This window comes from Phodopus roborovskii, unplaced genomic scaffold (assembly GCF_943737965.1).
Source record: "Phodopus roborovskii unplaced genomic scaffold, PHOROB, whole genome shotgun sequence".
In the NCBI taxonomy this organism is placed as follows: Eukaryota; Metazoa; Chordata; class Mammalia; order Rodentia; family Cricetidae; genus Phodopus; species Phodopus roborovskii.
This window is the reverse complement of record NW_026126571.1, coordinates 1,665,001-1,691,618: the sequence shown is the minus strand read 5'-3', so window position 1 is coordinate 1,691,618 and position 26,618 is coordinate 1,665,001. Positions and strand designations below refer to the sequence as shown.

The following is a 26,618-nucleotide window of genomic DNA, read 5'->3' as shown; positions in this document are numbered from 1 at the left end:
TTCCCCCTTCCCTTTCCCTCTCTCCAAACCCCTTGATCCATGGCCTCTTTTTAACTATTGCTGTTGTGGTGGTGGTGATGATGGCGTGTGCACACACGCCTGCATATGTGTATGGATTCCTAAATGTATAAACACAACTTGATCAGCCTTACCTTATGTATATTATATATAAGTTTTCAGGGCTGACTGTACTATTTGATGCTGTATATCTAATGGGTGTGCTCGTCCTTGGTGAAGACTGTTTCTCCAGCCAGTAGTTCCTTGTTTAGGGTTGAGCCTCATAAGCTTTCCTTCCATACCAGTGTGCCTATTCTTATTCTTTATTAAACACATAAGTTAGTATAGCTTTCACCCCTCATAAAGCAAACTTCTCTTTATAACAGAGACTATTACAAAAAAAAAAAAAAAAAAAAACCCACAACTGACCAAAACACAGAGTCGTGTAACTCAACTGACCCATCTATAGCTCAATTACTCCACCAAAGACTCAGGGATCACTGCAGAACTAGAGTGGATAGAGGGGTTTAAGGGAGAGGAACAGGAAGTTCACTGCGAGGTTCTGTCTCCAAGAAATGTCAGCTATCACACCCCTAAAATCATGCCATTACGGCTGCCTCCTATACTTCTCTTTTTAATCTTTTGTTTGTTTGTTTGTTTGAGACAGGGTTTACTCTGTGGCTTTGGAGCCTGTCCTGGAACTAGCTCTTATAGAACAGGCTGGTCTCAAACTCACAGAGATCCGCCTGCCTCTGCCTCCCAGGGATTAAAGGTGTCTGCCACCACAGCCTGACTCTTTTTAATGTTTTACAAATAATATTTAGCAAGCTACATATAAAATTTTGATGCTAGTACAGCAAGCTCTTCTATGAGCCCAGAGATTAATTTAAAGGCAACTGAACACTTTATTGTTACTATTATGCAACTCTCTAATTATGTAGAAAGTCCTTAATAATTTCAATGTAATTTTAGAATTTTTCCTAAGGTAGTCTTGCATGTATTTTAGGCTCATTTCTAATAACCTTATCAAAAAAAAAATTTAACTATCCTAGAAAATATTTACATAAAATGAAGAAATATCAGCTGGGCAGTTGTGGCACATGCCCTTAATCCCAGCACTCGGGAGGCGGAGGCAGGTGGATCTCTGAGTTGAGGCCAGCCCGGTCTACAGAGTGAGTTCCGGGACAGGCTCCAAAAGAATACAGAGAAAACCTGTCTTGAAAAACAAAACAACACCAACACTAACAAAAGAAGATGAAGGGATACCACTAATTATCCAACAATATGTGTAAAACCTTATCCAGGTCAAGAAATCAAATCTGAATAGAAGCCTATTACCCAGTCTCGTCACTCTTCCTTACCATTTAAGATTATACAAACTGAAGAGCAACTAGAGTATATAATACCGATTTTAAATACAACAGATGTATCAGGAATGTCTCAACTTTGTATAAATGAATAATGCAAGGTATGTGTTTTCCTTCCTTCGCTCACACTATGTGTGTAAAGTTCATTATATGTTGTTACATATACTTATCCTTTCCTCCATGCCAGTAATTATTCAATAGTGTTAGTATTACAAGTTATCTATTTTATTAAACAAATACTGGCCACTTGAGTGGTCTCTATGGAACGATTACAAATACTGCTTGAAGGCCATGTGTGGGGCTAAGGCTCAGTGGTAGGGTGCATTCTCAGGCAGCCACACACAAAGCCAGGATACTAATATTATACTCTCACCAGAGTTCTTATTCTCCATAGAACAGTGCTTTTCATTTCAGCCATTCTAACGAGTATAGAAAGCTACTGCTGTCTTAATGTGTATTCCACGATTATCAACAAAGTGAAAATTCAATATGCAATTATTAGGTATTACATAGTCCCTTTTACAGAATGACTGTCCGCAATTCTTTTGCCCAATTTCTACTAAGTTACTCAACTTTTTCACACTACTTCTTTTCATATTTAGAATATTTTGTGTGGAATGTACACACTGTAATTTTTACTTCCACTCTGTGATTTCCCTTTATTTACTGTTCACATTTTTTAGAATTTTTTTACTTGAACATTCCTTATTTCCCTATATGGTTGCTGGTTTTACTTGCTTGGTTTTTAGGAGAGGAATACAATTTAAAGAAAATTTTCCTTTTCTAAAATTAAGAAGGCATACTCTTTTATTTTCTTATAGAGGATCTACCTATCTATCAATCTACTTACCTATTAATCTATGCTTTGGTTTAGGTTTATTTTGAAACAGCATCCTTCTGGAACAAGTGATCTTCCTGCAATTTTAAATGTATTGTACTTTTAGAAAAAGCTGAAAACTCTACAGTGGCCAGAGAGAGCAAGTATCTGAATGAATGAGCAGGTGGGATCTGAGAGGGTTGGGGACTGAAGCAAACATGATGGATGTCCTGAGCCAGGGCCCAGCTGCAGGTGACTACTGTCACAGAGGAATGTGAGCTAGGGGAAGCCAGACATTCTGATTCTTTTTCTCCCCCAACGAGTCCAAAAACTGAATTTTCACAGGTTGGAAGAAAAATAAAATTTCAAAACATCATGTAAACTCTTGTCAAATGCTGCCAGAAATGCCACCCTGCTACACTTAACAGAGATAAATTCATGAGAATTTTAATCAAGACTTTCTGATATCTAGTATGCAAAACAGGCTTGATTTATAGTGTTTCATTTCAACAGCTATAGTACATTTTATTTACGGTGAAAATGAAGTTTAAAGTTTTCCTGTGTACATTTAACATAGTGGTAAGGACAAAGTTTCCAAAACAAACCAGAAAATGGATAAAGACAACAATATTCTCACTTCAAATAAAAAGGTTCAGGAAAGACGTAAAACAGGCGAGGGCACTCGTTACCTGCATTCCCATTCCGAGGGGGGATTTTCATCTTTGACACCGCCCTCTTGCTATAGATCCCTTCTGTATGCTTAATGTTCACAGTGCCCGAGAGGTCATCGTCTCTCGTGCCTAGCACTTGAGGTGGAAAGTCTGGGGCAATGGCGTCATTGGACCCTACAGAGAAACAAAAAAAAAAAAAAAAAAATTACAATTAACACTAAAATAGTCTTGAAGAGCACCATGACGGCAATGTTACAGGATGATTAGTTTACCAGTCAAACTGAAACTCAGAGACATGTACAGTAAATGTCAGGGGGCACTACCAGCTCGGGGAGGCTTCTGAAAGAAGGAAAATGACTGGGGATGACTTCTGGTATTGATATAAGATAAAAAGACAATTAGATAGTAGTTACTACTCAAACACACACAAACAATGCACACTGTGGCCAGATAGGGCAACAGGATACTTAAACAAGTACTATTTAAGTCAGGCGGTGGTGGCACACCTTTAATCCCAGCACTCTGGAGGCAGAGGCAGCTGGATCTCTTGTGAGTTTGAGACCAGCCTGGTATACAAGAGCTAGTTCTAGGAAAGCCTCCAAAGCTACAGAGAAACCTTGTCTCAAAAAACAAAACAAAACAACAACAACAACAACAACAAAAGACCACCATTTAAACATAACAGCAGCATATGGAATCCTTATCCCAAGACCATAGATTTTACTGTACATGAAATGTAGCATCAATGAAGTTTTTTTTTTTTTAAACATAGAGTAATTCATAAGCTTTGCCTTGGGAAGAGCTGTCTAATGTTGGGGTGTTCTGTGTTGCGTGAGTCACACAAGCCTGTGTGGCAAGAGGAAGAAGGTCCAGCCCCCGATGAACTAACCCTGAACTGCTGGACAAAGGTGCGTGCACTGATTGTTAACCAAAGTTGTTTTTCTGGGTAAACTATCTCTTCATACCAAGGTCACTATTCTAATTATGTCTACCTAAAAGAAAGCCCTTGCTACCTACTTTTTAGTCCTTATTGTTCACCGTTTGCAGTTACACAATAATCTAAGAGCTTCAGGTGTACCAGAAGCATCTTGTGATCAAAGTCATGCAAGGGCTGTGATGACCCCCTCAGAAAAACATGTCTACAAATCACGGGAAAACAATCATCATTTTCCACAAGGACTCTTCAAGGCCAAAGTACTTCCAGCAAATAATTATTCACTCTAGAAACAGTGACTCTGCTAGATTCCTACAACAGTCTAACAATTTAAAAAACACTGAAAGAGAGTCGTGTAGATCAGAGAAAACAGCTTATATGCCTAGCGTTTGTGAAGCAGAGTTCAATCCCCAGCACCATAAAAATGAAAAAGGAAATTAAAAAAAAAAAAAAAAAAAAAAAAAAAAAAAAAACAAAAGAAGAAAAAACTGAAAGGAAAAAAATGTATGTGACAAAGATTTGAAAGACTCAAACTTTCTTTTAAGGGTATTTCAACATTCATATATACACCGACACACAGAAGCCCATCTGTTATGCCACATCCATAGGCAATATTTCTAAAAATAAAATCTTGATAATTTTTGCATTAATACCTGAATGTGAGCTCTCCACAGTGGTATCTGATTTGGAATCCAGATGTGAAGGCACTGTTTTTAATTGTGGAACATAGTACATCTTCGCACTACCAGATGGCTTATATGGCAACAGTACCGGCTGGGCTGCAGAGGTAAGCGTCGGAGAACCATTAGGAAGAAATAATACATACCGAGTACCTTCCACCTGCTAGGCAGTAGTCAGCATTCTCAGAATACATGAATGAACTAAACATTATTCACCTTTTCTTTCAACATGGGAAAGACACGGCACATTTAGTTAAATTACATAATCAAATCACCTGGTCGCCAATGGTGCGACACATATTGTGAAGGATCAGGAACAGGATGTAGACTAACCAGGTTGAGGGGTGGATTTTCAGCAATCTATACCATAAGTAGACGACTCTAACTATAAGACAGTTTATCTTACACTACTTTACTCCTAGAGACATAAGAGAATAGGTCTCTTTCACTTTTCGTATAGCATTCTCAAAATAAAGCTTCTATTATAAAAATATGATTTTGAATATTAAGAAAATACCCTGAAGAGACAAGGTCTGTCTGACTATTAAAAGATCACCAGTTTAATGTAGAATTCTACCCACATTTTCCTTCTATTTACACCCTCATTATCATAAAATAAGTAAAAAGATTCAGTTGTTTTATAATAACAAATATTAATTTTTATCCTATTCATACACAGAGAGCTCTGATATAAATGTAGGTTTAAAGTTTTTTCACAGTTCGGTCTCTCTTCTTGCTGTTTCCACCACCATCATAAAAGGAGGATAGTAATCAACTGCCCCATGGCCTGAATCTCACAAACTGGCTCTTGGAGGCACACCTAATCTACTTTTGGCACCTGGAGCCAAACCCTGCCAAACTCCAATTGGCTCACAAGCCTGAGATGCAAAGGCAAATTTTTGTTAAACTGTGTGTGAGGGTGTGTGTGGATTTACACATATTTGGTAGTACTACAGACTGGTCTAGAACCAGGTACATGTTAGGTATGCATGCACACTGTCATTGAGCTCATCCACTAGCACCCATTAGTTTACATGTGTGGGGGTGCATGTGTGTACATATGTGTTTATATTTCCATATAGAAGGATTAATGGTCAACCTGAGTAATGAGTGGTTGTTTTATAAGCCAGAAATAAGCCATGACGGTGCACTATTAAAGTATCATCTGTCACATTACTATGAGCTAAATGCCAACAATAATTCACCTGCCTGCCTTATAAACAGCTTTGGTACACTGACTGTATTTTTACAAAAATCATGGGACAAAAGTCAGCCAGCCATAAGCAGCATAAATTGCAACACACTCTTGTTAACGTCTTCAAACTAAAGATGAAAATCCTATTCTTTTTACAGGTATGCAAGCAAAAACTAGATGCAGTATTTTTGTAACATAATGTTTACGTTGAATTTAGGTTTAATGGGCTAAGTGGTTGTGGCACACGCCTTTAATCCCAATACTTGGGAGGCAGAGGCAGGTGGATCTCTGGCCAGCCTGATCTACAAAGACAATTCCAGGATAGGTCCAACGATACAGAAAAACCCTGTCTCAACAAACAAACAAACAAACAAACACTTAAATTTAATGATGAGAAAAACAGTAACTTTTCAAAGATAATTAATTACACATAAAGTGGGTTAATGACGTAAAACTCAGTTGCGTTCCCTACCGTCTTTGCCATGAGAAGATGTTATTTGCTGTAGTGAGGATGATGAGGCAAGCTTGGGAAGCTTTGGGGCCGTGGGGTCTTGAACTTCCTGTCCATGATCAACATTAATAAAAATTTCAGACGAAAACGTGGTCTTTTCTGGACTTTCTGTTGTTATCTGAGTGACCGCATCAGATGATAACTTCGCAGAGGATGTAGGAAGGGTGGCCTTATTCTGCTCTTGTGAACTAATGAGGGGGAAAAAAGACAAAATGGCTCATCTTTGGCAAGAAATATTTAAGTAACTAGACAACTGTAAATATCGTTATCTCACAAGTTAACCACCAATTTCTACAGTATCCTTCATTTTGATAAATGTGTGTGTACATGTATATACAGGTGTGTGTGTGTGTGAGTGTGTGTGTGTGTGTATGTGTGTGAGTGTGTGTGTGTGAGTGTGTGTGTGAGTGTGTGTGTGGGTGTGTGTGAGTGTGAGTGTGTGCGTGTGTGTATGTGTGTGTGTGTGAGTGTGTGTGTGAGTATGTGTGTGTATGTGTGTGTGTGTGTAGTAAGTGACCAAGCATACATTTCTTGTCACTTATTCCAAAATTTACTTTTAATTTTAATTTATAGTACCAATATATAATTTAACTGAGAAAACAGTACTTTCTAGTTGAAATTAATAGACATTCATTTATTTATATTTAATTAGACAATTACTACAAAACTGTACTAAATGCCCAGGGACAAAAATAAACATAAAACAAAGTCTTGTCACAAAGGGTTTATATTTCAATGATGGCACCAAATGGGAGAGAAAGAGTGTTTGTGACAAAGATTACTGATAATTCATGTTTTAAAAAACCAAATGAATGACAACCAACACATAGAAAGAGGCGCCAGTTCTGCTTATGAAGAATTCCATAGAACGCGTAGACAGACACCTCCCACCCACAAGCCCCCAAGCACTACAAAGAATACAGCCTAAGATGTGAGAAAACCACCTTATCCCTGACCAAGGTCGGCATCATAATGACGACTTGTGAGTATAATAACTTTCCCTGTCTGATTTGAGGGTGAATGTCACCTGTGATATTCATTCCCAAAATTAACTCTTCAGTCTAATCACGAGAAAACATCAAACCGGAATGGAAGAGCTATTCAGCAAATGTCTCTTCAAAATTGCCAAGTTCATTAAGAACACGGAATAATTATCATATACCACAGAAGGTTAAGAGACATTTGCACTGTCATTATAAAAAAAAAAAAAAAAAAAAAAAAAAAAGATCCATGGACTATGTGGCTTTTAAACAGAATTCACGGATCACCATTATGGCTGAAGGAGTGTCAGACCCTTTGTCTGATGAGGGCCTATTTTCCGGTTCATCGGTGTTGCCTTCTTACCACGCCCTTACACGACCGGAAGGGTCTAGACAGCCATTAGGAGGGGGAGCTTTGGATAAAGGCGCTAATCTCGTTCATGAGTTACTTACTCTCACAACCTAAATGATTCTTTGAGGCCCGATGGCCAGATACTATCATACCAGGTAAGTTTTGGAGAGACTAAGTATTTAGAACATAACATTCTGTTCCTTGTTCCCAAAACTCATGTCCTCACATGCAAATACATGCATTCCGTCCCCAATCTTAACTCATCACAGCAACAACTCTGAAGTCCAGAGTGACCTCTAACACTGTCAACATCAGAGGAAGATTTAATGTACAATTCATCTCAAGACAAAATGTTCTCCAACTGTGAACCAGTAACATACAGCATACTTTCCAAAATGCCAACGGTAAGTAGGACCCGCACAGGGCACTCATTCCAAAAGGAAACGAGAGAAAGGGGGAAGAAATAGGCCACGAGCCAGTCCTAACTCTTAAATCTCAGAAGGGCTGTCCTCCAGTGTCCCTGGCAGTGGCAGACAATGGGGCGTCTTCCAATGCACAGCACAGCCACACCTGAGATGACACTGTGCTGAAATGGCTCCTTTGAAATCATGTCCCCAGGGTCCCTGCACTACGGCTCATTAGTAGAGTGGCACTCATGGTTTCTGAAATGCCTTTGGACACAGTTTTCCATATTCTTAGTGAACAGCACCCGGCTGATCCATACTTATTTTATCAAATGGCCGCTTGGCCATACTACTAGCGTTCTCTACCAAGCAATCTGTCACATCTTTATAATGCAGGAATGCTAAATACTTCCAAGTTTTAAATCTCTGCTTCTTCTCTTATTAAAATCACATCTTTAAATCATTTCCTTCAATGCTGAGAGGTGGTGGGATGAACTGGAGAGCTGGGAACACGGGGGAGGGGTTGCTCCAAAACAGTGTCTTTTGGCCATTGTGATCATGACCTCAAAGCAGCGGAGGTACTAACACAAGACCTGTGCAGGATCTAGCCTGTCAATATTCCAGCATGAACAGAGAAAGGGCTCGCTGTAGGATAAAAAGGACCAGTGAAAGAATACTCCAGCCTTAAGACCAGAGCCAAAGAAACATACCCTGCACTTAACCAATCCAGGAGTTGAAATCCACTCAATCCCAGAGCACAAAATCCAACCAAGCTCAGGAACTGAGATCCTACCGAGCCCCACCTTGGAAAGCTCCACCCACTAAGGAACTCTATATAAGCCCTATACCTGTGCAGTTTGGGGCTCCCCTTTTTTCTGCCTGGCAGAGACAGCCACTCTCCTGGTTTGTTGTAAGGACTTAGAGCTTTAGGCTCTTTGCACAGCAGGGCAGAACTGTAACACTTTGGCTGCGGAAACCCTCCCCTGCTGGAGCAGAGTTGCTACACTTGCATAAGGGAAACCTTTCCCAGGGTATAGACATCAAACTCAGGTTCTCATGCTTTCGAGGCAAGCGTCTTCCCAGCAGCCCTTCCTCCCCACAAGGCCACACAAACAATTTCTCTTAATTTCAAGGGTTAAAACCCAGAAACTGAGTTGATGGTATCTACCTCTGAGACTCTAAGTAAACGCAGTGTAAACATTCACCTTGAAGCTTGGCATTTAGTGCATCCCTTCACTATTCGTCGTGTTTAACAATAATGTGTTCTTCTCATCCACAGCTTTATCTCAATTTTAAAGTAATTCAGCAGCTATAAGTTTGCATTCAAACCTCGAAGGGTGCAATTATTACTATACACAAATTTGCTGTACTTGAATTCCTAAACATTATAAATATATCCATCGCTTTCTATGGTTTATAATACTCAAGCCAGAGGCTGACACCTTGTTTTTCTGGTTTTGTTTTTTTTTTAGGGTTTTTTTTGTTTGTTTTCTTGTCTTAGTCACTTCAGCTTAGTAAAGGATATTTGAGCTTCTCAACCTTTCCTTCTACACGTCCTCAGAAGAGTGAGTGCCAAAGAAATTAAATGATTTGTTCAAAGAAAGTTCATCCACAAGACATGCAAGTAATGCCAGACAGTGGTGGCACATGCCTTTAATCCCAGCACTCTGGAGACAGAGGCAAAGGCAGAGGCAGAAGCAGAAGCAGGCAGATCTCTGTGGGTTCAAGGCCAGCCTGGTCTACAGAGCGAGGAGTTCCAGGACAGCCAGGGCTACACAGCAAATCTGGTCTCAGGGAAGAAAGAGAGGAAGAGAGAGGGAGGGGAGGGAGGGAGGAAGGGAGGGAGGGAGGGAGGGAGGGAGAGTGTTCAAGAAAGTGCAAGACACAACTACGCAGGGAAACAAGCCCTTGCTTTGCTTAAAAACACTGCTACTGAGCCATGCCCTCACCAGCAGCATGGCACAAGGAACAATGTCTGTGTCTTGGTTTCCCAGTCAATCACGGTATCAAGTTGTTGTGAAGACTAAATGAAATTGTGCTTCAACGACACTCACACCACTACATTTTGAATAAACATTCCCCTTCCTCCTTCCCAAGCCTTGGGCTTTCCACTGTAGTATGCTACCTTCTCAACTATTAACTAACACACAGGCAATTCTCTCTGTTCAGCCATAAAAGATTAATGAAGGGAAAGTTAATCCAGTGATGAATTACTAATATTAGGTAGAGTAGACAAACCTAATTAACCTGTCAATGAATTCAGTTTCCATCCCTGTAGGACAAGGTAAGAAAGACTTCCCATCCACAAATACTATACTGATTTTTTTTTTTTTTTACTTACTTCTGGGCTGGCTAAAGTGCTTATGTGCCAGGCCACTCAATACTATAAAGTTATGAGGCACTTTTTCTTTAAACATCTCTTATAAATACTAAATATAATAGAGAAATCATGAGCTAGAAAGAGAGGAAAGAAACAAATACACAGAGAACATAACAATCAGAAATGATGACTGTGAAACTAACTGGACTGAGGAGGACAGGATAGGTCTGAGGGTATTTACAGAGCTAGTTAGGTCAATTCGACTCTGAGATAAGAATAGTTTAAATTACTGATGGATTCAAAATATGAACAGACTACTGGGAGATGATAGAACTTTTCAAGGGGGAAATAGTTGGAGAAATTACAACCCTGGGGGCATTTTCTTGGAGGATTCTCTACCTCATCTTCTTGTAGCCATATGGTATGTTCAAGCAAGCAAATATCAGCTGACCTTTCTTCTAAAACCACAACCAAAACAAATCTCTCTCCCCACTTATGTCTCAACCTCCCAGGAAATCTTCAGCGCATCTCCAACATAAAAAATAAGTAGCTGCCGGGTGTTGGCGGCGCACGCCTTTAGTCCCAGCACTCGGGAGGCAGAGGCAGAGGCAGAGACAGGCGGATCTCTGTGAGTTCGAGGCCAGCCTGGTCTACAGAGTGAGTTCCAGGACAGGCTCCAAAGCTACAGAGAAACCCTGTCTCGAAAAACTTAAAAAGTAGTAAATTATACCACTAGTTAACCAAAGGTTCTTTTCAAAGTTTTAGATTTCTTATATCTGCAATCAAGTCTTACAATAAGCTTTTCACATGTTCACTTACTTAAATACCTCTTAAAAGACTTCTATCAGACCAGTTAGAGTCAATCTCCTACAAAGGAATCACACTGCCCTCTGCCCTCACTGAAACCCCAAAGTCTTTCCATTTGCTTAACTATCTTAAATCCTTTATTACACATTCCGTCAGTTTGCCTGTTATCACAGTGACTCACCCATCTGCAGATACTGGAGTCCCCTCTGGTTTGGAATATTCTTCCAAATCTGATATGTTCACTTGTGTTTGCCTTGAGATTACTATCTGGCTATTCTGAGGAGGTTTGGTTTCCAAGTCCTCAGAAATAGTCTTACTATCTGGAAGAGAAGACTGTGCAACTTGCAAGTCCAGTGGAGATCCAGGTCCTAGAAAACCTAAACATTCTTGATCCTTTGCTACAGGTTTACAGGTCAGTAATTTGGAGGTTGGTTCCAATGACCTTGAAGGTATAGTTCGAAGATCAAAGTTACACTCACTATTAATCCTTGTTTTAGAAGCAGGGTCCAATGAATGAAACCTTTCATCTAAGGTTCCACTATCCACCTTGGAAGAAGTCTTGGGACACAGAGTTATACGAACACATGAAAGAGCTTTCCTACTTGAAGGTGGAGTAGATGCAGCGGTACAGTAGTCAGGGGGTGACTGGGAGACCAAATTACTGACCTTGGCTTCAACACGTATCGTATTAGAGAACTGCGATTGAGGTATATGCTGAATCTTTCCCACTACCCAATCCTGACCGTGAGAAGGAGGGAACTGCTGTTGCCCCATATGGTCATCTACATTTGGGGGTTCGCATTGCTGCGGATCAAGAAAATCTCGAGAAGGAAGATCTGCAGCTATATAATCCTGGCACTTAGGAAAGAAAGAAAGGTCTCCTCTGGCTTCATGATCTACCTGTGGGGCTTTGCTCTGCTCAAAGAGCTCTCGCTGTTCAAGAAAAATGCAAGAAGCAATGTCTGGGCAAGAGGAAGAAGAGTATTCTCTCATCTGGTAACCTGTGTGTGGGCTGTGGCTTTGCTCAAAGAGCTCTCGCTGTTCAAGAAAAATGCAAGAAGGGAGACCAGGAGTTATAGCTACACTCTTCTCCTTTACTTCTAGTGTAGAACTTTTGTCTGGTCTAATAATGGTATCCTTGCCAGAAAACTGAACTCCCTTGACCCCGCTATAGTTCAGACTGACACTGGGTTCAGAATGACTGGCTTTAAAATCAGATCTTTCTAAGGGTTTTTGTTTTTGATGAAAATGCTCAAAATCATCAGGTAATTTTTGCCTTTGCCTACTACCTTCAGCTAAAATAGTCACCGGGGAATGACTGTGCCTTTTAAGTGATGAAGGGGGAGAGGTTTTCTGTTTAACATCTCTAGGAGAAATCTGCTCTTGGGGGATACGAGGCTTAAATACTCCTAAAGATGGTCCAGTACCCTGGCTACCTTCAGTAACACCAACCTTAAAAACAGAGCTATCAGAAATGCACTTAGAGTGTCCATGAGAAAAAGAAATGGAGGTAGTGAACTCCTTCATGGACTCAGGGGGCAGTGTTGGTGATGAGGAAGGACAATCCATTTCTTTAGCAGGCACACAAGTAGGTTCTGCTAATCCCAATGGCCGGGGGTCCACGTTTGTGTGGAAGGGCATTCCAACACCCTGGCTAATTCTGATGTCTTCGGGTGCAAGTTTTTGAAATGGGGGATGACTCTGTAACTGAAAGGAATTCCACACTTTAAAACGGGTATTGCTCTGATCTATCGATCTGGAAAGGTTGATGTGCCTGCCTCTCCATGATGATGGGCTCCAGCGTCCTCTAGTCAAGTCTGAAGGTTCAAAAGATCGGAAAACACAACGGCGGCTGTCTGGTCGTGGTTGTTCAGCAGTAACAGTCCTGAAACATCCTTTCTCATGGCTCTCAATAACAATGTGACTGCATACAGCTTCGGGCACACGTCCTATTCCCCGTGGACTACGTAAGCCCTAGAAGATAAAAACAGGTTCCTGCTTAAAATAATCCAGTCATATGGTCATCAGTTTCATATCCAAGCTAAAAATGACCATGAAGGTCATTTTACTTGTCTAGATAGGTCAAAGAAACAGCAGAAAAACGAAACTTTACAGAATAAAATGGCTCATGATAATAAAGAGTGTTTAAGAAACTCTTTTAAAATTGTTCTGCTTGGGGCTGGAGAGATGAGTGGTTAAGAAGAACACTGGCAGCTCTTCCACGGGACCCCTGTTCAGTTCCCAACACCCACACCAGGCAGGTCTCAACCACCTGTAACTTCAGCTGCAGGGATTCAATGCCTCTGGCCTCCAAGGGCACCTGCATGCATGAGTACATGCTGACTTGCACGCATATTCATACACACACATACACTTACACATAGTTAAAAATACTACAAAAGTACTATAAAAGTATAAAAGGAGCAGAGGCAGGCAGACCTCTGAGTTCAAGGTCAGCCTACCTAGTCTACAGAGCAAGTTCCAGGACAGCTGGGGCTATCCAGAAAAACCATGTCTTGAAAAATCAGTAATAACTGTTGTAGTTGTATTAGGATAACAATAGTAAGTAAATAAATCCTAAACACACACACACACACACACACACACACACACACACACGCCCGCCCGCCCCAAAACAAAGCTCAAAGCTTAGCAGGAGGACTGTGAGGGTCAGAGGTAAAGTGCTTCCCTACCGTGTGTGATGGTGTAAGTTTGACCCCCAGCATAACACACGCACACACATACAACAGCAACAAAAACAAAGAGGAACACATGAACATGTCAATAAACCGGACATAAAGATGAGAAATGGGGAAATGAAAAGAATAGTCAACATTTAAAAAAAAAAACAAAAAAAAAACAGGAAAACGTAAATGGCAATACTTGGGAGGTAAAGGTAGGCAGGTCTTTATTAAGTTCCAGGCTCACCTGGCCTAGACTGTCAGAGCTACTTCTTAGTGAAACCCTGTCTCAAAAGAAAAAAAAAAAATAAAGCAAGCAAACAAAAAACCCACAGTAAAATGTCGCTGTAAGGGCTGGAAAGACGGCTCAGTGGTTAGAGCTCTCACTGCTCTAGCAGAGGACTCACGCTCAGTTCCCAGCACCGGTATCAGTGCAGCCAGGGGGTACACCCGCCTCTAACCTCCACGGGCTCCTGCACGTACACGTAACATGCAGACACACTCGCATGCACATAAACAAAAACTGTGTGTAAAGTTTCAGTACGAGCCTGTCACAACGGCTGCTGAGGACGTGGGGTGAGTGGGTGCCCCTCAAGCAATATAGCCACCACACAACCCAAAACGAGCTCTCAGACACTGACGCCACAGAAACAAATGCACATCTTCCTCACACAAAGCAACATGACTGTTTGTAAAGCCCAAGATCGAGAAGCCACTCAATTGCTCTTCAAGGGTGAATGTTTAAACATACTGTTGGGCATCCACAGCCACACAGAGGGAAGACTGTCGTCATAACCCCATGAGTTTCCAAAGAATTATTCTTAATTCAAGTATCTCAGTTATTCTGAATGAAAGAGGCCAACACAAAAATGACTTCACTTTAGTGACACTCTTGATATTACGAAACCCAGGAATGGGGCCTAGACTAGTGCTTGACAAGTGTTACAGAAGGGGTGGAGTGGAGGAAAGGCATGGACAGACGAAGCTATGACAGGCCGTAGCCTTAGATCAGTTTGTAAAGGTCCATATCCTGACTGTACTAAGCCAATGTCATGACTGGGACTGATCATTAAAACATTACAAGACAATGGCTGCAAACAATGGAGCATGTCTTTAATCCCAGCACTTGAGAGGCAGGCAGGCACGCAGGCAGGCACGCAGGCAGGCAGGCAGATCTCAGCGAGTTTGAGGCCAGTCTGAATATATTGTAAGTTCAAGGACAACTAGATACTGTCTCAAACCAAAAAAAGTTTAAAAAGCTTTGCAAGTCATGCTCACTGAAGGACTGGAAGCAGACCGTTTCTTACAGCCGCACGTTTAAAACAATGTTTGGCTTTAAAAATCACCCAAGTATGCCAACTTGCTGTTTTTTAATCTGGTACATCACTGGGAAACAAACACCCTAACTTGAGAAATACGAGTTTCCTCCAGTTTCAAAACTGGGGATGATTACAGATTGATATTTATCTAAAATGTGTTTGTTTCTCTGTGGCTTTCATCTTCCCACTTTTAAAACTCTTTAGATTTGGGGATGGTGAGATGAACCAGGAGGTAAAGACATTTGTAGTCAAGGCTAACTCAGTTCAATCCTCAGAACCCACATGGTAGGAGACTCTTGCAAGTTGTCCCCTGACCTTACATGCCATGGTACCCTCCCCGCAAAATGACCTTATGTAATTCTTTTTTCCTAATTCCTAAGTTCTTATTTAGTACCTGTCAAACATTATTTTTAAACTACTCTCCCTAAAAATCTTACAATAAGCTAACATATTGATAGGTATGTAAGAGGGTCTCTTTTTAAAAAAAGCTACTGTTAATAGCCAAGACATGGTATCAAACTAAATGTCCAATAGGGATGTTGGAGAAAAAAAGCGTAGTATATGTACAAAATGGAACATTAGCACTCAAAGAATAAATAGGTCTGCTGACTCTTTTCTTTTTTTATGTATGAGTATTTTGCCTGTATGTATGTGCCATGTGTACCTAGTGACTTGAGGCCAGACCCCCGGAAACTGGACTTATGGCCAGTTGTGAACTAGTGTGGGTGCTGAGAACTGAGCCCTGATCCTCTTCAGGGCAACAGATGCTCTTAACCACCAGGCATCTCTCCAGTCCCGTACCATGCTTGTTCTATGTGAAACTCAAAAGCACACTGGAAAGCAGTCAATACACGTCAGGATAAGAAATAGGGACAAAACTAGGGAAAGATAATCAAAACATTGCAAAGGCCTTTGCCTGCCGGGGGAGGGGTGTTGGTTTGGTTTGGGTTTTGAGACACAATCTTCCTAAGTAACTTTGAACTTGCTCTATCTGGCCTAAGCCTCCCTAATGAACACTGGGCTTAGAATGCACACGCCCAGCTCAACGGCATTTACTAACGTTCTGTTCAATAGCATCTATTAATGGACCACAAACACAGGAATCAACTTCTCTTTAGATAAGTGTTTCTAGTCACTGAAGAAAGAAAATAAACTTAAAAAGAAAGCTGTTTTTGAATAAAACTACTTTAACTCTATATTCTTAAAATATCTATTTCTGAAACTGAGTTTTTATCTGAATTGCAAGATGAAAGGGAGCCATTTAACCTCCCAATCGTAAAAACACATTGGCAAGCCGGGCAGTGGTGGCACACTCCTTTAATCCCAGCACTTCAGAGACTGAGGCAGTCGGAGCTCTGTGTTCGAAGCCAGCCTGGTCTAAAGAGTGAATGCCAGCATACCTGGGACTATAGAGAGAAACCCTGTCTTGAATAATCAAAACAAACAAAAAAATAAACCAGCAAAACAACTCAATTCATCAAAACTTAAAGAATTTAGTCCTTGAATCCTAACTTTTAGGGAATTAAGACTCTAATAATCAGCAACTGCTCTGGAGTCATCAATGTCAAGTAGAAACCCTAACTCCTACTGCCCGCTCTTCACAGTTGGTTTTCATTTCTAGGTTTCTTTTATACCTCAGACACATGAGCTGTTCTTCCGTGACCAAACAACTTTGCCTTTATCTCTTCTACTTTCCTCCTGTCGTCTTCATTTAATTGTGAAATGGAGTATCCATAGTCATGTCCTAAATTAAACTTTAGATTCCAGGCTGGAGAAAAATCACAAATAGTTGATATTTAAAACGTGTGAAACTGGTAATTTTTCAATGATTACATAACGACATCTGCCCCTTACTGCTCAACAAAAAGCTGAGCATGTGGTTGGTCTCCAGAACGAGACCTAGCAGGAGTTCTTAAGAGGCCGTTTCACTGAAAAGTCTACCCACCCTCCAAAGCAGGGTATGTTTCTATGTAATTCAGGGTGGCCCTGAACTCAAGATCCCTGTACCTTAGCCTCCTAGTACAGGAATTACAGATGTGTGCCACTATATGTGAACTAAAGTCTGAGTTTTTAGACCATCCTCCACAGATGTACCTCCAAAGAAGCCACTCTAAATATGGAATTTAAATCATTAATATTAATTTTTCTTGTAACCAGAGTCGCTACCTCCCCTCTTAGTACCTGCTATACTTACTAATGCTTCTATGACACCTAATACCTTAAATTAATAAAACTGGAGAGATTATGACAGAATCAAAATATACAAGGAACAGTACAGTCAGTTAACGTCAAGATTCCGAGTCAGCCCTGAACCACTTACAGACTGCTACCCAAAGCATTGCCTCATGTCTTAAAGATTGCTACATTTCCTTTACAAAGATTCTATTAGGGATTAATGGGATTAATAAATACCCTCTTTTACACTTCTAACCGAAGTTTTAGTACTAAAGACCTTGACAAGTGTTTTTCCCTTATATGCCAGGTCCAAAAATTTCATTAGAAAACAAAGAGAACACAAAATAATTTACAGAAGAGCAAATTGGAGGCAACTGTACCCCCAAAACAAGGATATTACAAAATATGAGAATTAAGGAAGCCCAAGCTACTTTCTTACTATCCTTCTGACACAAGAATCTCCTTCTCCTAAAACCATAAGCTCAGACTAGCACTACTGATCATATAATTTATTTGTATCATTGCTTCCCCGCCCCCCTAGATTTTGGATAGAAAGTATAATCATTGTACAGATCTACACGAAATTTAGAACTTCAAGCGTCTCATTTTAAACTGCTACGCTGTAATGTTCACAAGCCTGAGTGAACGGGCCTGTATGAGTCAGTCCTCACCTTGGGCTCGAACCCGACACTCCTCTTCCTCTGCATTTTTAAGTATCTGTTTGGCATGATTCAGTGAGGATTCGCACTGCAGAAGGTACTTGACGTGTGCAGCCAGTGAATCCACACTACCACGGCCGTCTTCACTCTCTGACAACCACTCTTCCTCAGGGCTTTCTGTCATGCTTGTCTTGGGTGCAGTGTATGGGAAGAAGTTTAGAAAAACATCAGAAACAGACTCCAAAGACTCTGGCAAATTGCTGTCCCACGAGCAGCAACCGTCACTTACATCACTACTGGAGTCACTCTTTATGATTGTCATCATAGGGATAATAATCTTGCTCCCAATGCCTGTACCGCAACCTTCAGCTTCAGACCTCATTACGGACCTGGCAGCTTCGTACTGCCTGAAAGTTCCATCAAATGCCACTCTTGCTGTGCCTCGCGCATCCTGCAGAGGACTTCTGATCGTAGCTGAACTAACAAACTCCCAATTTTCAACCCCACTCTGGCACCTGAGGTTTGTCTGTGTACCCATGTCCTTCTGCGTGCACTCAATGTGAGGGAACTCCTCCGTGAAAGGCTCCCTCTGCGTACAGACATCAGTTACAGAGGGCTCTTTGAAGCAAACCACCTTCTTGGATTGTATAAATGAAACATCGCTAACATCTCTGAAAGGGACTAAAGGAGCAGGGAAATTACATCGTTTCAGTGCTATATTTTCTGCCTCCATTAAAAGAGTCCGAATTTCTTTAAGGGTTTTGGAACCATGATCTGTATCCCGGATTTCCTCATAACCAACATCACCAAAACCTGAAGATTCTGGCTTACATATGATAACTTCATCATCAATCTGCGAATTTAAAGGCATATCGTTTGCAATGAGAGAACAAGACTCAGGATAATTCAAGTTATCTATCAGCTTTTGGACATTTTCTGAGACGAGCTGGTGCTTTTCACTGTGTGAGTAAGAACTAGGAGTAACTGTAGGTAAACCAGAAGTCTGTTCAGCTTGACCAAGACAAATTGAAACCTTCAGAGCATCTTCAGTTAGCTGTCTGTCTGGCAGCTCCTGTGGGTATCCACAGGATGTATCTACTTTCTCTCTGTGTGACAGAGAGCCAGACAGAGGAACCGGTACACCTGTGTTTACAGCAGTTGGGTCACAGACAGTTGAAATCTTCGGAATATCTTCACTTTGATCTCTATCCAGTAACTGTTTTTGAACCAAACCAAGAGGTTTTACTTTTTGAGGACAGGAACCATGAAAGGCTGTTGGTAATGGAGTCTTCTGATCATCTGGTCCAATCACAGATGAAACTGCGGGCTTCTCCCTATGTAGGAAGGACCTATGAGTAACTGTTGACAACTCAGGCTTCTGGTCGCCCAGTAGATCTGAAGTGGAAATCTTGTGTTTCTCCTTGTGTGAGTGGGGACCGGATGAGACCGCAGGTCTATTCTGGTCAGGTAGTCCAGGAACAGTTGAAGCCTTCAGAGAATTTTCAGTTAGAACATGATCTGGTGGGGCCTTTGGGTAAACATCATTGAACTTTTCTCTATGGAAGTAGGAACTAGAAGGCCCTGTTGGAGTGCCAGGCAGCTGTGCTGCAGGAACAGAACCAGTGGACACTTTCAGAGACTCTTCTGTGAGATGGCTGGCTGGCAATTCCTGTGGAGAGGAAGCACTGGACTCTGCCTGAGGGTAGTAAGTGGAGGGCTCTGTACTTTTCTCAACCTTCTGAACAAACGGTCCAGGATCAGCAAAAGTGCCTACTGCGTCCTCGCCAGCGCTCAGCACTGTTTTATCCTCTTGATGAAAACCACCAGGCCGCTCTCTGCCTAAGTGGGAAACTATTTGTGCCTCAATCTTCTGATCAGTAGACCCAGATATTTCAGTAAGATCTGGCAACTCCTGCTGGTAAGAGACGAGGGGTGTCTCATCCTTTGAGTGAGGGATAGAAGGCCCTACTCCAGAAACACCTAGAACTAGCAAAGCTTCTTCAGTAAGATCTGGCAACTCCTGCTGGTAGGAACCACTAGCGGCCTCTCTGTGATAGGGAGCAGAGGGTACTACTGGTACTTCAGCACCCCTTAAAACTTCCAAACCTTTTTCGCTACGACCTGGGAAATCTGGAAACTCTTGCTGGTAAGAAACAGTAGGCCTCTCTACATACGAGTGGGAAGTAGACGGCACTGTTGGCAGCGCAGACCTCTGGTCAGCTGGTCCAGGAACAACTGACACTTTCCCAGTGTCTTCAGTTAGAGGCCTACCTGGCAACTCTAGATTTGAGTATGAAGATGGGGTGACGAGGGGTAGCCCAGTCTTCTGGTCAGCTGGTACAGAAACATCTGAAACCTTCTGATCTTTTTTAGTTTGCTGATCATCTGACAGGACCTGCTGGTAGAAAACAATGGGCTTTTCTCCAAAAGAATAGGGAGTAGAATGTACCGGTGGCTCCCCAGTCCTCAAGGTGACTGGTCCAGGGGAAGTTAAAACATCCAAAGCATCTTTAGGAAGATGGTCATGTGGCAAGGCCTGCTGGTAGAAAATAATGGTCTTCTCTCCCATTGGATGGGAACCTGATGGTCCTGCTGGTGTACTAGTCTTCTGCTCAGTTAATCCAGAAACCCCTGGAGCTTTAAAAGACTCTGCAGATAGAGGGTTTCCTGGCAAGCCAGGCTGGTAAAAAATAATGGACTCTTCTCCAGGGAGGAAGGAACCAGGAGATACCGCTGGTGCCCCTGTGTTCTGCTCAGGTGGTCCAAGGACAGCTGAAACTTTCAGAGACTCTCCAGGCAAATGACCGCCTGGTAGGGCCTCATGGTACAAAATCCAAGGCTTCTCTCTCTGTAAGGAGGGAGTAGAGGTTGCAGCTGGCATAGTAATGTTTCGGTCAACTGGCCTAGTAGTAGCTGGGGCTTGCAGGGCCTCTTCAGACACAGGACCAGGCAGGCCCTGTTGGTAGAAAACACCAGGCCTCTCTTTTTGTGAATAGGAAGTAGAGGGCATGGACACTGCTGTACCTATCTTCTGGTCTACTGATCCAGTTGTGCCCGAGACTTGGGCCCCTTCAGTTAGGTGGCTGTCTGGAAATTTCTGCTGATAAGAAATATTGGGTCTGTCTTTATATAAATAGGAAGCAGAGGTGATAGCTGATATTCCAGATGGTTTAGAAACAGATGAAGCTTTGAAAGCATCTTCAGGCAGGTTCTTTGCTCTGAGAGAATAGGAAACAGGTAATTCCGATGGTACAGAAGTCTTCTGGTCACCTCGGCCTGGAATAACAGAAACAGGCACTGCTTCTTCAGTCAGATGAGTGTCTGATAGTGTCTGCTGGAAGAAAGCTTTAGCTGTCTCTTTATGTGGCTGGGAAGCAGAGGTGACTGTTGGGGACCGGGTCTTCTCGGCTGGTCCACTAACAGCTGAAACACTCAGAGGCTCTGACAGAGGATGTGGATAGAAAACAGCAGGTCTCACTCCCTTTGAATGAGAGCTAGAGTGTGCTGTTGACATCTCTGGCTTCTGGCCAGCTGGCCTAGGAGCAGATAACACTTTCCGAGTCTCGTCAGTAAAATGCTTATCTGGCAACTCCTGGAGAAAACCGCCAGGCTTTACATTGTGTGAGTAGGTGGGAGAGACTAGTGATGCTCCAGTCTTCTGGTCAACAGAGGCAGGATCGTTCCAAGCCTGATGACTCAAATAGCTTTCTGGGAAAGCCTGGTGATACAAAATATGAGACTTCTCTCCATGTGAAGGAGGAGAGGGCAGGGCAGTTATCCCAATGTTCTGGGCAGCAGGCCCAGGGAGAGCTGAACCCCGCATGCTCTCTTCACTTAAGTGACTCTTGGGCAACTCCTGTTGGTAGAAAACAGTAGGTCCTTCAAACTTCTGGCCGGCAGCCCTCACAGCAGCTGAAGTTTTCATAAAGTCTTCAGGCAGATGACTACCTGTTAGGACTTGTTGGTAGAAACCACCAGCCTTCTCTCTTTGTGAATACGAAGTAGAGGTCATTGTTGATAAACCATTCTTCTGGTCAGCTTGTCCAGGAAATGCTAAATCTGTCAGTTTCTGGCCAATCTGGTAACCATCTTGATGTAAAATATTGGGCTTTTCTCTTTGTGAGTAAGAAGTAGGGACGACAGGTGATGCTCCAGGATTTTGGGTAGCTAACCGAAGACGAGAGGAAGCTTTGGAAGCCTCTTCAGACAGACGGCCTTCAGGTACAACCTGTTGACCGAAAATACCAGATTTTTGTGCGTTTTTTTTCTATGTGAGAGAGAAACAGAGGGTACTATTGGTATTCCAGTCTTGTGGCCAAACAGTTCAGAAAACACTGAACCTTTCAGAACCTCCTCAGTTGGATAGCTATCTGGAAAGCCCTGCTTGTACAAAATACTGGGCTTCTCTCTATGTGAGTATATGCAAGAAGCGGACACAGCTGCTGCCCTCATCTTCAGGTTGGTGGGTAAAGTAACAGCAGAAGCTGTTAGACAATCACCCTGGGAAAAATACTGGGCTCCCCCTGTGTGGGCAGGAAGCAGAAGGTGCTGATAAACTTTCTGGTCAGCTACTTTGGGAATATTTGAAGCTGTCAGGCTCCCTTCAGTGGGATGACTACCTGCCAGTACCTTCTGGTCTACCCTGAGTGGTGGTGAGTGTGGTGACCAACAGTGTTCTGACAACTTACAGCAACATGACTTAAATCTTCAAAGGACGACGAGTGTGCCGTAATGTGCGGATCTCCAAGAGCGCCAGTGACATCTGGTTTCAGCTTGGACTGAGAAACTGCAACTTTGCCTCCTTTAAAAAGAAACAAAAACAAAAATGAAAAAAATACAATGATTTGTTAATGTCATATAAATACATTTATTTCAATTCTGAGATGATTCAGAAGATAAAGCAGTTGCTGAGCAAGCCTGACAACCTGGACTCAATCCCTGAAATTCGTGTAAAAATGGAAGGAGAGAACTAACTCACAAAATTTTCCTCTGAGCTCTACTCACATGCCAGAGCCCACCTTCACCTACACCTACACCCACACAACCTACACACACACACACACATTTTGAAACATTAAAAATTCCTTTCTTTGTGCACAAATATAAATATGGGAAGGAAGCTTTAATACCTCCAGTCCTTATATTTAGAAATTAATTCTACAGAGATAAGCAACAAATGAGAGTTATACAAGAAGATATTAAGTATAAGGCAAACTAAAGTAAAAATCATTAACAACAAACTAATAGCTTAAAAAAATAATAGGATATGCACTTACAAAGTATTATACAGTTCTTAAAATTGGGAGTTTTTAAAAATCTTCAATTGGATGTAGTAAAAGCGTAAGGTCTAGGATTTGATTTCTTCCTATTTTCAATCTAAGAGCCTGCTATTATATACCCCGAGTGGTGGCAGGAGAAATAAGACCCTCAGTTACAGAATAAGGAAAAAAAATTGTCCTTGGTCCAACAGACCACCAGCTGGTGGTTTCTACGTTTCTGTATCTGACATGGGTTCTATTCCCAGGATCCACACAGCCGCACACCACCATCTGTAACTACAGTACCAAAGGGTCTCATGCCCCCTTCTGGCCTCTGAGGGCACCAGGCATGCACAATGTACAGACACACGTGCAATCAAAACAGCCACTGAGACAGACCGCACCTCTACCCAGACAAGCGGCATTGCCGGGAGATGATGGGAAAATCCGTCCTCTTCACTTTTTGTTCTTGTTTTGTTTTTTTTTTTGAGACAGAGTTTCTCTCTGTGGCTTTGGAGTCTGTCCTGGAACTCAATCTGTAGACCAGGCTGGACAGAGATCCATCTGCCTCTCCCCACTAAGTGCTGAGATTAAAGGTGTGCGCCGCCACCGCTGGCTCCCGCCATTTTGAAACTATAGTATAATGCATGGCCCTTCTCATTCTTCCCATGTGTCCCTCCCCACGCTCCCTCAAACTCACGGCCTCCTTTTTCACTAGTTGTTACTAAACGCACGCGTGCGTGCATGTGTGGGGTCCTAAATACAACCTGCTCAGCGCATGCAATGTTACTTGCGTGCATGTTTTCAGAGCTGACTGTTTTGGTACTGGACACCCAATTGGTGGGCCCTTGGCCACACTACTGCCCCCAGCTGTCGCCAGGCGCCTGTAGTTCCTGAGGGCTGAGGCCTCATGGACCTCACCCCATCCGGGTTAGTACGTCCATTGGTGACATGTCTGATCAGCTCGAGTTTGGATTGTCAGGTTGGTGAGACCCCCCTTTTTTTTCTCCTCTCCCTCTTCCCCGTCATAGGCCTCTTACGGAGACTGATGCGAGTCCTGCTGACTAAATCAGACAAAGCAGCTCAGTTCCTTTCTAATTGCTACCCTTCTCTTCCTCTTCCCACCCTAACTTCCGCTGGAGCCGCGTATTCGTCTCCTTTGCTGCGTATTGTTCTACCTTCCTACTTGGCCGTTGTTTTTTACTCTTTTGGATTTTCTCCTTTGGGAGCCCTCCACCCAGTTCTCAAATAAACACACAGAGGCTTATTATTACTAATAAATGCTGGGCCTTAGCCTAGCTTGTGTCTAGCCAGCTTTTCTTAAATTATCCCATCTTACCTTCTCTGCTTCTGGGCTTTTTCCTTTCACTCTTACTCCTCGGCTGCTTGTGTGGCTGGGTGGCTGGCCCCTTGCATCTTCCTCTCCCTGTTCTTGCTCCCTGATCTCTCCTCTTCCCCAGATTTCTCCTCCTCTTTTATTCTCTCTCCCTGCCAGCCCCACCTGTCCTTCCTCCTGCCTTGCTATTGGCTGTTCAGCTCTTTACTAGATCCATCAGGGATTTTACATAGGCAAAGTAACAGAGCTTCAGTTAAACAAACGTAACATAAAGGAATGCAACACATCTCTGCGTCATTAAGCAAACAGTCCACAGCATAAACAAATGTAGCTCATCTTATAATGATATCCTACAACACTACTTACTTTTCTACTTGTCTTTATTCTAATTGTGATCTTACAGCTTATTTTCTTTCTATTCCTAATATTAGTAACTAATATCGTAAGTGTGCGATGTACCCTCCTTGCTCTTTGGCTATTCCGATGTCTTTGTAACAGTGTTACCCATCAGTTGTGGGTACTTGTGCAGTTAGTAGTCTACACTTGTAGGTGCTACAGATTGTGGCCAGTATCCAGAGCATGTGTGCTAAAGGTTAAGCTATGAAGAGTAATGGATACTGAGTCCTATGGAGAGAAACCACACTTCATCCTTAGTACAGTAACTTAGCCCCAGATAAACATTGAAAGAAAGTACCTGAACTGAAAGAATATAAGTGATTAAAGAAACCCATCTAGGGCTGGAGAGATGGCCTGGAGGTTAAGAGTACTTGGCTACTCTTACAGAGGTCCTGAGTTCAATTCCCAGCCACCACATGGTGGCTCTCACAACCATCTATAATTGGATCTGGTGCCCTCTTCTGGCCTGCAGGCAGACATGAAGACAGCACTTATACATAATAAATAAATGTTAAAAAAAAAAAAAAAAGAAAGAAACCCATCTAATTCCGTATATGCCAAGTTCCAATACAGAACTATAAGAAACAGAAACAGAAATCAAGGAACAGTGAGTGATTCCTTTAAAAATTCCCATTTCTACAGTAATAAAATCCAATGAAAATAAAGTGGATAATCTACAACAAAGAAACCCAAAAACAGATTTTAAGAATGTTCAACAAAATCAAAGAAAATATGAACAAAACCCTAGATGAATTCAAAGACAAAAGGCGATCAACCGACATAAGGAATCCAATACAAGACATAAAAGATGAACTCAAATCAAACTGAAAATTTAGAAATAAAAAGTCAGTAGTGGAAATTCACACCAAATGAACGGATCAGGGCTTGAAGACACGGTAAATTTGAAGGAGCACATTCAGACAACAATAAAAGGAAGAAGTATAAACCGTACATATGAGACTACTAAACAAATGACAAATCATGGGCACAGAAAATGTACAATCTAAAGGCAGAAAAAAGAAAAAAGGAGGTAGTCAACCAGACACAAGAGGTAAAATTACAACACCAAATAGACAAGACCAAAAAGGAATGTTGATGTGATATATTACAGTTAAACCATTAAGTATGTAGATCAAAGAAAGAATACTGAAAACTACATGAAAGAAATCCTCACTCACATAAAGGCAAAACTACCAAATTAATAGTAGATTTCTCACAAGAAATTTTAACAGCCTAAGTGAAGCTCTGAAAGACAGTGACTGCCAACTGACAGTCCTGCCCAGCAATGCCATCCTTCTCCATCTATGGTGATCAGAGTCCTAGCCAGCAATGCCGTCCTTCTCCGTCTATGGTGAACAGGGAGAATCCTGCCCAGCAAGGGCCTCTTACAAATAGAGAATGCCATTGTCACATTTGCTCATATTCAGGGAGGGTGACAGGGAACCACTCCAAGGTCCTTATTTCAACTGGCACTAAGAGTCTTTGTAATCTAATTACCTTCCACAGGCTCCACTTCCTAACGCCATCACTGAGACTAAGAATTTCACTGTGAACATTTGAGGGGACACAATCATAGAATCATATCTCCAAACACCAATTTCTTCTGAGAATTATCTGCCAATCTTTTTATTTAGTCATATCCACCTCGTTTTCCCTTCAACATAAATCTTTTTTTATTTCTTTTTTGATACATGGTATGGCTTACTTACCCCATTCCCAAAAACCTGTACATCAGTGATGCCAATAGTGTAACTCTGCC

At 42.0% G+C, this 26,618-nt stretch overlaps 1 protein-coding gene across 1 annotated transcript in view; it reads right to left on the bottom strand.

The window, feature by feature from the left end:
* Alms1 (ALMS1 centrosome and basal body associated protein) overlaps positions 1 to 26,618 on the bottom strand; it is a 66,543-nt gene that overhangs the window by 23,593 nt on the left and 16,332 nt on the right. Inside the window, exons 7-14 of the mRNA XM_051203251.1 lie at positions 20,236 to 21,557; positions 19,595 to 20,118; positions 17,882 to 19,474; positions 16,670 to 16,803; positions 11,217 to 13,009; positions 6,134 to 6,360; positions 4,440 to 4,565; positions 2,819 to 3,026 (exon numbers count right to left, since the gene is read on the bottom strand). Coding sequence (XP_051059208.1) covers positions 2,819 to 3,026; positions 4,440 to 4,565; positions 6,134 to 6,360; positions 11,217 to 13,009; positions 16,670 to 16,803; positions 17,882 to 19,474; positions 19,595 to 20,118; positions 20,236 to 21,557 — 5,927 coding nt within the window. The remainder of the gene's footprint in view (positions 1 to 2,818; positions 3,027 to 4,439; positions 4,566 to 6,133; positions 6,361 to 11,216; positions 13,010 to 16,669; positions 16,804 to 17,881; positions 19,475 to 19,594; positions 20,119 to 20,235; positions 21,558 to 26,618) is intronic.